Source organism: Canis aureus, chromosome 25 (assembly GCF_053574225.1).
Source record: "Canis aureus isolate CA01 chromosome 25, VMU_Caureus_v.1.0, whole genome shotgun sequence".
Classification (NCBI taxonomy): Eukaryota; Metazoa; Chordata; class Mammalia; order Carnivora; family Canidae; genus Canis; species Canis aureus.
The window spans coordinates 22,788,771-22,804,316 of record NC_135635.1 but is presented as its reverse complement, the minus strand read 5'-3'; the positions used below and the strand labels follow the sequence as shown (position 1 = coordinate 22,804,316).

The 15,546-nt window shown below is 37.7% G+C and overlaps 1 protein-coding gene across 1 annotated transcript in view; it reads left to right on the top strand.

Moving 5' to 3' along the window:
* Positions 1–12,243: 12,243 nt before the first annotated feature.
* IRAG2 (inositol 1,4,5-triphosphate receptor associated 2) overlaps positions 12,244–15,546 on the top strand; it is a 120,350-nt gene continuing 117,047 nt past the window's right edge. The window contains 1 exon segment of the mRNA XM_077870694.1: positions 12,244–12,832. Within this exon segment, the coding sequence (XP_077726820.1) occupies positions 12,268–12,832 (565 nt within the window). The 5' untranslated portion in view covers positions 12,244–12,267.

Sequence of the window (15,546 nt, the reverse complement as noted above, 5' to 3'; positions counted from 1 at the left end):
GTTCACAGGTGTTCAGAATGAATTGATAGCTAGCTGAATTCCTGGGAGCAGATAAAACTAAAGTCTCCTACTCCTATGCCATCTTGGAAAGTTGAGCCTACCTATGATTTCTTATTGTCATTTCTTCTCCCAGATTCTTGCTACAAACATCTAATTAATCTCGCTCTTTTATCCTTGACCCAAACAGTGTACACATTTGTTCAGAGGACATATCTCATCTCCTTAAGTCCTTCTAATGGCTTCCCATCTCAGAGTAAATTCCTTCTATAACCCTAAGTCTCTACATAATCTGTCTCTTTTATTAGTGCTCTGACACATTTCCTATTATTTCTTCCTATTCTTTTCACTCTAGCCACACTGGCCTCCTTGCTATTTCTCAAACATGCCAGGCAAATTTATACCTCAGGACTTTTGCACTTGCTCTTCTGCCTGGATGCATTTCCTCTGACTAGCTCCTTCACTTCCTTCAGGTCTTTATTCAAATTAACCTTCTGGGGAGCTTTTCCTTGGCTCACTATCAAAAATTGCAAGCCTTTCTCCAAACTTACTCTTCACATTCCCTTTTTTTTCTTCCTTCGGAATTTGTCAGACTGTGACATACTGTATATTTTTGTCAGTTATGTTAATTTTATGTCTCCTTTGGTAGGAAGTAGCCTCTATGAGAGCGAGAAGTTTGTCTGTTTGGTTCACTGTGTGTCCCCAGCACTAGGACATGCCTGACACACACAAAGTCCTCAATATTTGTCAAATGAATTAACTATAATGCTGAGAACATGAGGAATATATACAGAATGACAAGACAAACATACACAATCATGCTCATTTTTATACAAATTGGTGATAACTATTGTTAAAAATAGTTATAATTTTATTCTCAATATTCCCACATACAAAGTGGAGTTCTGTACTTAGGCAACACTTAAAACATTAGAATTATGGACTACTACAGAAATGTGTGATTTTTTAACTTTATCAAATTCTCACAATGACTTTTAAAAATTTTGATATAAAATATTATCATTCTTATGATATACTATTTGAGCACTCGATAATAATCACAAAATAGAGCTCAAGAGAAATTTTAGGTAGGTTTATTAATGATTTCTGGATCTTGAATTTCAACTCACTACCAGCAGAGGGTGCTACGGATCTACATTTTCCTATACATGTTTAAAAAGAGTTGCTGATTTTAAAAATCGTCAGATTTCAACACGGTAAATGACAATACCTTACAAATTACATATCTACATTATATGGTAATGGGTCAGGTACCCAAAAATAATGACTTAAATTTAAAAAATCTATTTCTTTTTCTTTTTGTATTTATTTAAAATGATGATATTGCCCATAGATACGGTACAAAAATATACAGAAATAATTAAATCTCTCTTCTACCCTACTTCTTAAACTGCCAGTTTTCTTCCCAAGGTTATCATTGTCTCTAGTTTATTCTGTATTTATGTGTGTGTATGTTTCGCTTTGTGTTTATACTATATATTTTTAATCAGAAATGATGTAAGTACTGTTCTTTATATTAGGATCGATTTATAACTTGACCACATAATTTTGGGGTTCCATATTAGTACTTATAAAAGTTCTTTCTTTTAAACATCTGTATTTTATTCTAATGTGTGAACAAATGGTGATTTATGTAGCCAGTATCCTTTTGAAGGATAAAAAGATTATTTTCAATATTTTGCCATTCCAAACAATACTATAATAAATATATTTTTATATTTACATTTGTAAATATGTGCCAATATATCTGTAGGTTAAATTCCTAGAAAAATTGGGTAGCCATTTGAAAAGGAATGAAGGTAAAGTCCTATTTCTCTATATACCAAAATAAATTCTAAATGTATTCAATGATAAAAGTATTAGAAAAAAATGGGAATTTTTGTGTGTGTGTGTGATTTTGAAGTTAGGAAGACCTTCCTAAGGCTAGCACAAACTCAGAATTCACACAGAGAAGGTTGAAATTTGACTGTAATTTTTTAAATAATTCTGCATGGCAAAAAATAGCACAAACAAAAAATAGAAATGACAATTTACAAATGAATTGCTAATGCATATTTAAAAATAAATTTAATATATAAAGAGCTTTTGTAAATTGATAAAATCAAGCCCCTATTGAAAAATGGCCAAAGAATACAAACAAATAGAACATAGAAATACAAATGGCTCTTAACACATGAAACCGTATTCATAAGGAGAGAAATGCAAATTAAAATGGCATGATGCCATATTTCACCTATCAGATTGGCAAAGATCAACACATTGTGTGTGATGAGGGTGTGGGGAACAAAGCAGGCTCACAGATTGTTGGTGGGACCATAAATTGATATAATCTCTATGGAAACTGATTTGGCAATAGCTATTACAATTTTCAAAAGAAGTTTTGTGAAGTTTTTTTTTCCTTTTAGTCAAATCTCCTTCTTTGAATTAGCAGTATGTATGCAACCAAAAGAAGAAGCTACATAGAGTTTAAAAACAAAACCAAAATATTTTAAGAGAGGTATTATAAGGGCACCTGGGTGGTTCAGTCAATTAAGCGTCTGCCTTTAGCTCAGGTCGTGATCTCAGGGTCCTGGGATCGCCCTGTGTCTGGCTCCCCTCGCAGCAGAGAGTCTGCCCCTCCCCTGAGCTCTTGCACACTCAAATAAATAGATAAAAATCTTAAGGAAAAAAGAGAAAGGTATTATGCCCTTTGTGTAATTAGGGTGACAACCACTTTGGGCTATGGACATTTACATGACAGCTAAAATGATCTCTTAGTGTATATCTGCCAGGGTCCCTTAGGAAACAGATGACACTTTTCTTTTTTTTTTTAAAGGGGAGGCTGGAAAGAATCTCATTCATGAAGGTGTGGGCAGGGTGAAGAGAAACAGTAAGAAGAAGAGAGCACCCCCTGGTGTTGGCATGATGGCTTTAGGAAGCCATTACCATCCCCATCCAGTGCCAAGGGAAGGCAGAGGTATAGAGCGCAGTGAGGACTGTCACTCCTGCTTTACTTCTGGGTAGATCTGGAAGGAAGGGCAACAGATGATTTTCACTCAGCGAATATATATCTTGGTACTATCTTCAGGGCCTTGCTTTACTTCCACTGTCCTCTGAAAAGGAATTGCCAAATTTCCTTTTGAAATGTTCGCTTCAGGGGCGCTTGTGTAGCTCAGTAGTTGAGCATTTGCCTATAGCTCAGGGTGCAATCCTGGGGTCCTGGGATCAAGTCCCACATCAGGCTCCCTGAAGGGAGCCTTCTTCCTCTGTCTCTCTCTGTGTCTCTCATGAATAAATAAAATTTAAGCAAAACAAAATAAAATGTTCACTTCATAATGGAATCCATAGATTACTTACTTTCCAATCCTTTTCTTTCTGGGATAGTATCTCTATGAAAATTGGTTTCCTAAATTAAAGAAAAAAAAAAGAAAATTGGCTTCCTGAGGACACAGATTTTATTTAAAGTTCTATTAAAAGAAATGTAAAGATGATGACACCTAGAATACAAGGGCACAGTAGAGTACATTATAAGAAATCATGCATTTTACATAGAGCAGGCTTTGAAAAATGAAATGCATGTTATGTTTGACTCTGCTGAAGGATGATTCCACTATCTGGTTTTCTTTCCTTCCTTCTTCCTCCTATCCCCTCCAATCTACTCTTGGTTTGATAAAGTAAGTCCCTTGGGTCAATGTGAGTTAATCTCAGAGACCTAGCTACTGGCTAATGTTTAGCAACATTAAAGATTGAGTTAGAAAGGGATATGCGTTATGTGAAAAAAAAAAATATATATATATATATATTTTTTTTTTTTTCCCCTTTCTCACCTACTAAGATTTTATTTCCTTGCAGTATCCCTCAGTGGTTCTCTGATACAAAACAGACAGTTACTTTCATGTCTGGCAATGTCAGGGGCCCTGCTTGGTCAACATGCCTTTAAGGGGAAATGACTTGGCAAGTCTACCACCATGCTGTTATCAACTCTATCTATAGTATATCCAAAAACTCAAAGCCTCATCTTGGTTTTTTATTTGTTGGTTTGTTCATCTTGGTTTTTTTATTGTTGTTGTTTGCCTAATCCATATTATAACCCTTAATATCCTCTTTTGTGTTAACAAAGCATGTGTTTGGGGTGGGAGAAGCTGTTTTGGTGGCAACTGCACATTTCTGGCTGCCTTGGGGCAGGTACAGGGATCACCAGCTTGTGCTGCCCAGGGGCAAAGCACCACATGAGCACATTCTGTCAGAATCATATGAGGCAAACAATAAATAAATAATGGAATAATATGTTTATTTAATTCCTTACACATCCATTGGAATTTATTGTTCAGGCTATTCCTTTCACTACTTTGTGAAACATCAAGTGTAATGCACTCATGTGGAGCAGGAAGTAAGAGTACAATTTGCCAGACAGGTGATATGGTCTAGTGGATTCAGAATTTTAATATTATTTTTGGCTCCACCGCTGGCTTCCTTTATGACTAGGAGGGAAATCTCTCTGGGTGTTGCTGGTTTCGGTATCTGTGAATTGATAAGAAGATCATAAGCGTAGATGTTATAATAGTTCACTTCATGGTAAATTAAACAGAGCAAGTCAATGAGAGGAATGGGTTAATTGGTTATTTCTTTCTGGGCACTATTTTGTGCTGTAAAAGTGAATAAATGAGAGTTTCAGAAAACGCTTCATACGTGTGTTATCTCATTTAATCCTGGCAGCAAACCCGAGAGGTCATTCATAATATTGGTTTTGCCGATAAAGAAACTGAAACACAGAGTTAAGTAATTTGTCGGAGGTCACAAAACTAATTGGGCAGAGTTGGGATCTGACTTCAGTCTATTTGAATCCAGAGCTCCAACTCTCAACTACCATACTTCTCCTCCCTCTCATTTGGGGACAGAAATGACACACAGGAATAGGAGCATATATAGAAACCTAGATATTCCAAAAATAGATTTTCAGAGCACCCAAGGCTAAGTGAGGAAGAGAGAAAATAGAAGAGAAGTAGGAAATCACCAGTGCTGAAGTCTGTGAAGCATGTGATTAGGGATGAAGTGGTCTGACTAGAGAAGCCCAGGGGGCAGTAAGCAAAACTGCTAGTTTGAGAACAAAATGTTCCACTTACATGTTTCATGTTGTATGTTTGGAATCCTGATGCTGGTTTGTTTTTTTGTTTTATTTTTAAGATGTGTGTGTGTGTCCCCATACCTGGGCAGCTCAGTCAGTTAAGCCTCTGCCTTCAGCTCAGGTCATGATATCTCAGTCCTGGAATCCAGCCCCTCCTGGGGCTCCCTGCTCAGCGGAGAGCCTGCTTCTCCCTCTCCTCCTGCCCCTCTCAGCTCTGTCTCTCTGTGAAATAAAATCTTTCAAAAAGTCTGTATTGGGGATCCCTGGGTGGCTCAGCGGTTCAGCGCCTGCCTTTGGCCCAGGGAGTGATCCTGGGGTCCCGGGATCGAGTCCCACATTGGGCTCCTGGCATAGAGCCTGCTTCTCCCTCTGCCTGTGTGTGTGTGTCTCTCTCTCTATCATGAATAAATAAATAAAATCTAAAAAAAAGACGTTAAAAAAAAGTCTGTATCCCCCCAATATTATTTTCTCAGATGGGAAATGGCATCACAAAAAAAAAAAAATGCCATTCAGGTCTGAATCTGCCTGTATATCACCTCTGTAGACTTAACATTTTTTTTTTCACTATTCTGTATCTTCTTACCTACCTCGAGGTTCCGTTTATCCAGTGCTGCCAAGCAATAGGCTTAATCTCCCCACCTCACAGATTAGACCAAGCCCGTATCTTCCCCAAATAGTGTATTATTTAAAGCTCCGTTTATGTCTCACTTCAAAAACACTTGTCAACTCACACTGACCTCTCCCTGTCCTGACCTCCCACGGAGTTTGATGTACTGTTCGTGTACTTCTTGGCTTAATTAGTGCACTTTGTGTATTCGATACCCTGTGTCTCCCAAACCAGATATGGTCCCATAAGAGAGGGAATGATTAATATCATCAGTGTTTTTAGAAACCATACAGCACTTGGTCCAACAGAAACCTATTACACTTAAGTTAAAATGTGACATTTCCTCCATCCGGATTATATTCTGGATGATGTTTATTTTGTTGCTATTACCATGGTGGGGAGCACACAAAAATGGCATAGATATGGCCAAAGTAGTGGTCCTCCCTCCTCCTCCATCTTTCCTCCCCCTCTCCCTCTTAAGATCTTGGCACAGACCAATGAGGCAGGTGCAGCTGATCACTGGCTTCCTTCTTCTCTAGTGGTAATCTCTCTGCTTGCTCCTTAGGGCCCCTGTGGAAGTTAACTCCACCCAATCACCTGATCCTGTGAGCCTCGGCTCTTGGGTCTGTTTTCAGAAGATGGTCCTTGGAGTGCTGGTAAACTGAAAATAAAGTGGTGAGTTTTCCCCAAACTAAGTAGCTAAACTTTGGTGGATGCTGGCCTGTAGTCATCTAAGGTCAATAAAGTCCTGTTTTAAACAGGTAAAAACCATCCACGGGGTAGCCTCAATCTTCTCCTCACTCCCAGCCGCCAACTCTATATGCTTGTGGTGATAAAGCTAGGATTCCCCAGAGATGTTGCTTTCAGCACAGGCAAATCCTAGAATTGTTTTCAAAGGGGCTTTTGGATACCTAGGGTCCTGAATTGTCATTTCCAGCCTTAGTCATTTGACATGCATGTTAGTGGAAAGTGTGGTTTTATAGACCCCAAGAGCATGGGAGCTCCTGAATTCTTGTGGATAGATTTCAGGTCTTCTCCTAGTCTCTGAGAAGAAAACAAGACTTCATATACTAAGAACTGAAACAGAAGAGCACAGTGAGTTTTCAGAAGCATATTGTGACTATGCTATTTCAGGAATTGTTCCAGTATGAGATGTTTATAATAAGTTTGGTGTGACCCAGCCAAGGAGCTTAATATAACAGCGTTAGGTGAATGGTGGGAGGGGAGAGTCCCGTTCTATGCCAACTTGCATTTATTAGTAATCAAACAGGTTTGCAGATGAGACTTGCTGAGCATTTACTAAATCTGGGACTTGTGGTTTGCAAATCACTTTGATTAACAGCTGCTGTCACCTATCTTAGGACAGGAAAAAGTGCTATTATTTTATTACACTAAATATTAGTCACAAAGAGGCTAAAAACAGTGAAACAGTATAATTTGGCAAATGGTTAAGTTGAAAACCATGCTCCGCCCTCGCACTAGGCTCGTTAAAGATGACTTTCCTGGGAACATCTTAGTGAACAGATGTTTCTTCTGTTTCCATGAAGAGTTTACTGGCATCTGTTAGTAAAGGTCTCTTTTGGCAAAAGGAATTTCTTGTTCATCTATATATACGCACAGGTATTTTAAAAATTTTAGTTACCTAAAGAGTTTTGCCTTAATTAAATCACCAACTGGGACTCAGGTGAAATACGTGTCTGAATTTCATAGTTAAGTATTGAATGATTATTAAAATATGCCTACCCGATTTGAGTTTGAAAGCTAAAAGTTCAAGAAATGTTAGTAGAGGGAGAAAATAGCTAAATGGCTGGTAAAGGAAAGATAATTACATTGTCAACATAGTCTTCTGAGTTAGAATTTGATTCAGAAGGCCTTCTAAAGAGCTTTTGAATCACACAAATCTTTTTTCAAGGATGCTACTTTTGTATCTCTATCTCTTCTTTGCAAAGAAATTCAATGATTTCTTAGCTATTGAAGATTATGGATATTAAAAAGTACAAATTATGCCCTTATGTTTGTCAATTCCTAAGGAATATGAAAATATTCTCTATACTGTACATGGTTAGTTTATTCTAACTCCTTTAGGAAGTCAGAACAAATGCAGATTTCTGTAAGTCTCAAAGAGTATAAATGTCTAGAGATTAATGCTGAACTCTGAAGTTAATATCACTGATGAAAATTAGATATACAACGAGTAAATTTACTTTAGGAAGAAACAAATCACACTTGTTTTAGAGATGTTGCCATGCCTCAGAGGCTTTTAATTCTTGCTTTGGATCAGGGAGATGATTGAAAAGTGTTGACTCAAGAGCTTTTACTATATATAATAAAGCAATTCAGGCAATAATAATGAGACTCAGATTCTAGGAATAAGAACAATGACACATAGAATAAAAGGAGTGAAATAATTGGTTTGGATAATCTCTAACATTATTTTACATTCAGCTAATGTGAATCCAAGTGAAAATTTCTATAGCAGATTCATGGTGCCAGTTTTCTGTTTATAACCATGGATTTAGCAAACAATATAGCATTATGCACAGTGCATGATACTTAAGAGAGACCCCTTAGTGTTTCCATCCTCACTCCCAAACTAGGATAACTCCCTATTATGTGCTCCCACAGTCCCTGGCACTTTTCTCCCCCAATGTGTAATGACATGCTTATCTTTGGGCTTTAGGGTTGCTAGATTTATCTAATAAAATTACAAGATGCTCAGTGAAATTTGAATTTCAGTTAAACAAATAATTTTTCAGTATAAGTTTTTCCTGTGCAACTTTGATGACCTACTTCTAAAAATTTTGCAGTTCCTTATCTGAAATTCAGATTTTCTTGGGCATTTTAATGTGACATTCCCAGTAGCTTATTCATATCTACACCTCCTGTAGACTACAAGTCTTGCAGAGCAGATATTTTCTGGAGCAGAGGTAACCTTCTAGGAACTTGATTAATATTGTTGAATGGCAAAAGGGATGAGTGATATTGAGTACAACTGAAGTTCAGACAATTTAAAAACAAAAGCAGCCCTTCTTGCGGCTCCTGACTGGCTGAGTCAGAAGAGCATGGGACTCTGGATGCCATGGTTGTGAGTTAGAGCTCCACATTGGGTGTAGAGATTACTAAAAATAATGAACTTGAAAAAGCACTTCTTGCCATTGGGATTTCTACAAGTGTACCATCTTTACACTGTAAATATTCAATCAACTAAAACAGATAAAGAGGATATTCCATTTAAAAGAGACTCCAAGCAACTGATCCTGTAAATATAATTAACTTTCAGTTTTTAATTTGCAGTTAGTACTTTTTCAAAGATAGTTATTGTACAAGGTAGACTCATATTTTTAAGTGGTAGGGCAGATTGCAGCTAATCTCTTCTATCAAGATCTAAAGCTAAAAAACAGGGGTTTGGACAGGACAGACAGGAGATGTTTCCAGGCCATATATGGAGGAGGTGGTCCGAATTTTGAAATCCTTATTACATCTTATTGAACTCAGATGTTCTGCTTTATAGTAGAAAAAGCAAAACAAGTTAATTTTGTGAATGTTGACTAGCTCATGAAGAGCTGGGGTCTTAAGTGCGCTCTTTATTTTTTAAAAAATATTTTATTTATTTATTTGACAGCAAGTGAGTGAATGCACAAGCAGGAGGAGCAGCAGAGGGAGAGGGAGAAGCAGGCTCTCTGCTGAGCAGGGAACCTGATATGGGGCTTGATCCCAGGACTCTGGGATCACGACCTGAGCCAAAGGCAAATGCCCAACCAACTGAGTCACTCAGGCACCCCTTAAGTGTGCTCTTTATAAGGTTTAGTTCATAAACCATGGAGTGGGGGTCACTTCAATGAGTCATGGAAGTTTAGCAAACAGACGGTAAAAGGAGAAAAATGCCTTCGGGAAACAAATAGAAATTCGTGTCTTATATACTACAAATAGAAATGAGTGTCTTCCAAGCTAGGAACATTCATCTGGATCAGTCACAAATGCCCACAAGGCAGGGCCTTTTGCTGTGGCTTGAAGAACTTCCCACCTCAGTGTTCAACAAGGGGGATAAGACAAGATCTGAGAATTTGAGGTTCCAGTTTTAGGGCTTCTATTAGTCCTGTGCCCAACCTGTGCTTCTATTCTCTGGCTCTTGAAGGGAAAAACAGTCCTTTCATATTGAGAACTTTGACAGATACATAATCAGTCTTATAAGACTCTACTTAACACGAGGAAGTCCGATGGCTCCTGCTGTGTCCTCTCCACAGTCAACCATAGATTTATTTATTTATTTTCAAAGATTTAATTTATTTATTCATGAGAGACAGAGAGAGAGAGAGAGGTAGGCTCCTGGTAGGGAGCCCAATGTGGGACTCGATCACGGATCCTGGGATCACTCCCTGAGCCGAAGGCAGACACTCAACCACTTAGCCACCCAGGTGTCCCTCAACCAGAGATTTAAAGCATGTGTGTTCACAAGTGAATTCTCTTCTGTCATTCCCTCTACATCACTTCCAACCTCCCAGTTGAGTGATGGGCAGCTCCCATTTGGTCAGGGGAAATTCTCCAGAAAAGCTGGTAGCTGTGGGTAGTTGAGGGTCAACATTCACAGGAGATGAGGGACATGTCTACAAACCTGGTAATCATGTGTATTATATATGACTGTGGATTATCAATGATACCAACAATAATGTATATCTAGAAAAAAAATCACATCTTGTTTTTTTTAATACAAGAATTAAAATTGTTTTTGAGGAAACAACATTCATACACAGTTTAAACAATCCAAGGGTAGAAGACAAAATTTAATTAGATGACAAACATACAGTACAAATATAAAGCCGACGTGAGATCAGAAAAATAGAGTCCAGTAAGCATACACTGATTCCAGAATTTCCATGGAGAAATGTGTTTTAGGCTTGGCATTGAAAGATAACCCTTGAATATATGGAAAGGAGGGTAGTGTCAAGTGACAATATAAAGTTTCAAAGATGATCATTACTCTAAATAGGATTCTGCTGGTTGGAGCTTCATTGGCTGGAGATGGTGGCTGTCATCTTGAAGTAAAATGAAGCCAGATTGTGAAGTTTTTTGAGTATCTTCTAAATACCAGTCTTTCTAGATACCCCTTCCAATTACAGTTCTTTTAAAATTTCTCTACTTTTTTTTTTTAATTTTTTTTTTTTTTTTTTTTTTATGATAGTCACAGAGAGAGAGAGAGAGGAGAGAGAGGCAGAGACACAGGCAGAGGGAGAAGCAGGCTCCATGCACCGGGAGCCTGATGTGGGATTCGATCCCGGGTCTCCAGGATCGTGCCCTGGGCCAAAGGCAGGCGCTAAACCGCTGCGCCACCCAGGGATCCCAAAATTTCTCTACTTTTTGTTCATTTTTTTTGTTGTTCATTTTCTATGAAGGGATTTTTAAAGAACTATGAGTGGAAATCTTTTTTTAATAAGATTTTATTTATTTATTCATGAGACACACACACAGAGAGAGAGAGAGAGAGAGAGAGAGGCAGAGGGAGAAGCAGGCTCCATGCAGGGAGCCCAACATGGGATTCGATCCCGGGTCTCCAGGATCAGGCCCTGGGCTGAAGGTGGCGCTAAACCGCTGAGCCACCCGGGCTGCCCTGGAAATCTTTTTAAGATCCTAAAAATCATCACTTTCAAACTCTTGGTAACTCTCCAGCTATTTGTAACTATTCAAAGTATTGTAACTCTTTGCCTAGATTAATTTAGACTTGCCAGTTTAGGCAGAATTTTGGATTTATTTCCAAATTCCCCGATTACTATCTTATAAAAAGTGAGATCATGCTTTTTTGTTTTTCATACGGTCTACCATTAAATAAAATTATGCTGGAGTCAGACACCGCTTTGGCTCAAATCCTAGAGATGTGACCATGAGCAAGGTACTTGACCTCTTTGAGACTCAGTTTTCTCACACATAAAAAAGGGGGATATTTCTGTATCTAACAGGGTTTCTGTGAAGTTTAGGTATAATATATGTGAAGTGCCTAATAGAGGGCCTATATAATAAGCTCTTATTATATGAGAAACAAAACAGGTACTCAAATAGGAGCTATTAGCATCCCCATCATCACCATCATATGTGACACATTATTGTAAGTGAAAATATGGTTAAGAGTCCAGCCTCTGGAGCAGGACTACCTGGGATCACTTCTGGCTCCAGCACTTCTCTGGGGTGACTTTGGGTGTGTCTCTTATTCTCTCTTTGCCTAGAAATGGAGATAATAGTAATATTTACTTCATAGAGTTGCTTTGAGAATGAGATTAATTGATACATGTAAAGAATGTAGTACCCTGCCTAGCACGTGGCAAATACTTTGTATGTGTTAGCTGGTGTTATTTTCAGGAAATTTGAGTGCCAAAATTAAACGCATGGAAAGTTATTTAAACCAATTGTTTAAAGACCTCTTAATCCCTCCACAGCTAATTTAGGACTTAAGTAGCATTGCTAGATTACTGTTAGGACAATGCTAACTTTAAAAAACTTTTGCCTGCACTTTAGCCACCTCATTTCCATGATCGGAGGAAGGTGAACAATGGCTTCTGTGAGGAAGGTCACTGACAAGCGGCATAACCCAGTGGAAAGCATTTGTAGAAAAATCAGAGCCATCCAAAAGAGAGAAGAGATTTCAGATCCAGTCCGACAGATTCTCAAATACCAATCTAGCAATTTTGATAGTCCACAGATTAATACCAAGAAAGATTTTGAAGAGGTACTGAAGACCATGGGTATCACTCCTATTCCCTTGCCCAACACTTCTTTCTCAAGGACCGAGAAAGACTATGTCATCGTTACATCTCCTCAAATGATGTCTCCAAGAGCCCCAACCATTTCTCATCTCAGCTCTCCCAAGACTGCAAGGTACCCTGTTTCCCTCACAAGTTCTGAAAACCTCTCAAGGCCAAGATCACAGAACTCTCAGAATCTCACATCACAGACCAGGAAAGGGGAGTGCTTCTCTAACAAGAATTTGAATAACTATTATAGTGAAAATAACTTTAGTGCCTCAACACCTGACTTTGATTCAACCTCTGATAAAAACTCTGAATGTTACACTCCTCAGGAATCAGTGGTGAAAAACTTATCTCTAAATGAAGCTGGTAAATATTAATTTTCTAATGTTTATTCTAATAGAGGAATAAGCCTATCATTTTCTAAAACCTGAGTTAAACCTAATCCACATGATTAAAACTTGGATGGAAGCATCCATCGTACCCTTTTTAAGTATGTTTCTTTCTCTCTTTTAAGAAAATTTTATTCACCTTTAAATAAAAATTATTTTTGAATTTTTAATTGATATATAATTGACCTATTTGGGTATACAATGTAGTGATTCAACAATTACATACTTTATTAAATGCTCACCATGATAAGGGCAGTTAACATCTGTCACCATGCAGAATTATTACATTATTGACCATATTCCCTATGCTGTACTTTTCATCCCCATGACTTCTTTATTTTATAACTGAAAATTTGTACCTCTTAATCCACTTCACCTATCCTGTCACCTCCATCTCCTCTGGCAATCACCAGTTTGTTCTCTGTATTTTTTAGTCTATTTCCTTTTTGTCTGTTTTGTTTTTTAGATTCCACACAAGTGAAAGTATATGGTGTCCTCCTCTGACTTATTTTACTTAGCATAATACGCTCTAAGTCTACCCATGTCATCCTGAATGGCAAGATTTTATTCTTTTTTATGGCTGAGTAATGTTCCATTGGGTATATATACCACTTCTCTTTTATCCATTTATCAGTAGGCATTTAGATCACTTCCATGTCTTGGCTGTTGTAAAAATAATGCTGCATAAACATGGGAGTGCATATATCTTTTCAAATTAATGTTTTTGTTTTCTTTGGTTAAGTACCCAGAAGTGAAATTACTAGTATTTTCATTTTTAATTTTTTGAGGAAACTCCATACTGTTTTTCATAGTGGCTGCACCAGTTTACAATTCCACCAGTAGTTCATAAGGTCTCCCTTTTCTCCATATCCTTACCAACAGTTGTTATTCTTGAATTTTTGATACTAGTCATTCTGACTGGTATGAGGTGATATCTCATTGTGATTTTGATTTGTGTATCCCTGACGATTAGTGATGTCAAACATCTTTTCATGTGTGGCCAACAGTGGCCACCTGTATGTCATCTTTGGGAAAAAGGCTATTCATTTCCTCTCCCAATTTTTTTTTCTCTCTCAATTTTTTAATTGGGTTGTTTTTTGGCGTTGTTTCTTATTTATGTATTTTGGATATTAACTACTTATTGGATATATCATTTGCAAATATCTTCTTCCACTTAGTACATTGCCTTTTCATTTTTTAAAGATTTATTTATTTATTTATTCATGACAGACAGAGAGAGAGAGAGGCAGAGGGAGAAGCAGGCTCCATGCAGGGAGCCTGATGTGGGACTTGATCCCCAGTCTCTAGGATCACACCTCTGGCTGGAGGTGGCACTAAACCACTAGGCCACTGGGGCTGCCCTGCCTTTTCATTTTATTGATAGTTTTCTAAGTTGTGCAAAACCTTTTTGGTTTGATATGGTCCCAATGCTTTATTTTTCCTTTTGTTTCCATATCCTAAGGGGAAAGATTCAGAAAAATATTGTTAAGGTCAATGTCCAAGAGTTTACTGTCAGTGTTTTCTTTTAGGAGTTTTATAGCTTCAGCCTTTACATTCTGATATTTATTCCATTTTAAGTTTACTATTGTGTATGATATAAGGAAGTGGTTTAGTTCCACTCTTTTCCATATAGTTGTCCAGTTTCCCCAGTATTACTTATTGAAGAGACTATCTTTTCCCTATTATGCATTCTTATCTCCCTGATCATAGATTAATTGACAATGTTAAGTATGGGTTTATTTCTGGGCTTTCTATTCTGTTCTATTGATCCATGAGCCTCTTTTTATGCCAACACCATACTGTTTTGATTACTTTAGCTTTGTAGTATAGTTTGAAATCTGGGATTGTGATACCTCCACCTTTGTTTTTCTTTTTTGAGATTGCATTGGCTATTTGGGGCCTTTTGTGGTTCCATACAAATTGTAGTGTTTGTTCTAGTTCTTTGAAAAATATATATGTATTTTTATATTTTAGGTAGTTAACATACACAGCAATATTGGGTTGTAGAGTAGAATTCAGTGATTTATTACTTATATACAACACCCAATGCTCATCATAACAGGTGTCCTCCTTAATATCCGTCACCCAGCTAGCCTATACCCTACTCAGCTCCCTCCATCAACCTTCAGTTAAGAGCCTCTTATGGCTTGTTTTCCTATCTCCTTTTTTCCTGTTCCCCCTTCCCATATCTTCATCTGTTTTCTCTCTTTAATGTCACATCTGAGTGAGATCTATGGCATTTGTCTTTCTCTGACTGCCTTATTTTACTTGGCATAATACACTCTAGCTCCATCCATGTCATTGCAAATGGCAAGATTTCATTCTTTTTGATGGTTGAGTATATTCCATTGTATGCATATACCACATCTTCTTCATCCATTCATTGGTTGATGGAAATTTGGGCACTCTCTATAGTTTGGCTATAAACACCAGGTGCATGTATCCCTTACGAATCTGTATTTTTGTATCCTTTGGGTAAATACCTAGCAGTGCAATTGCTGGGTTGCAGGGTAGTTCTATTTTTAACATTTTGAGGAACCTCCATACCATTCTCCAGAGTGGCTGCACCAATTTGCATTCCCATCAACAGAGCAAGAGGGTTCTATTTTCTCTGTATCCTTGCCAACACCTGTTGTTTCTTGTGTTGTTAATTTTAGCTATCCTGACAAGTAGTATTTTGGTAGAGATTAC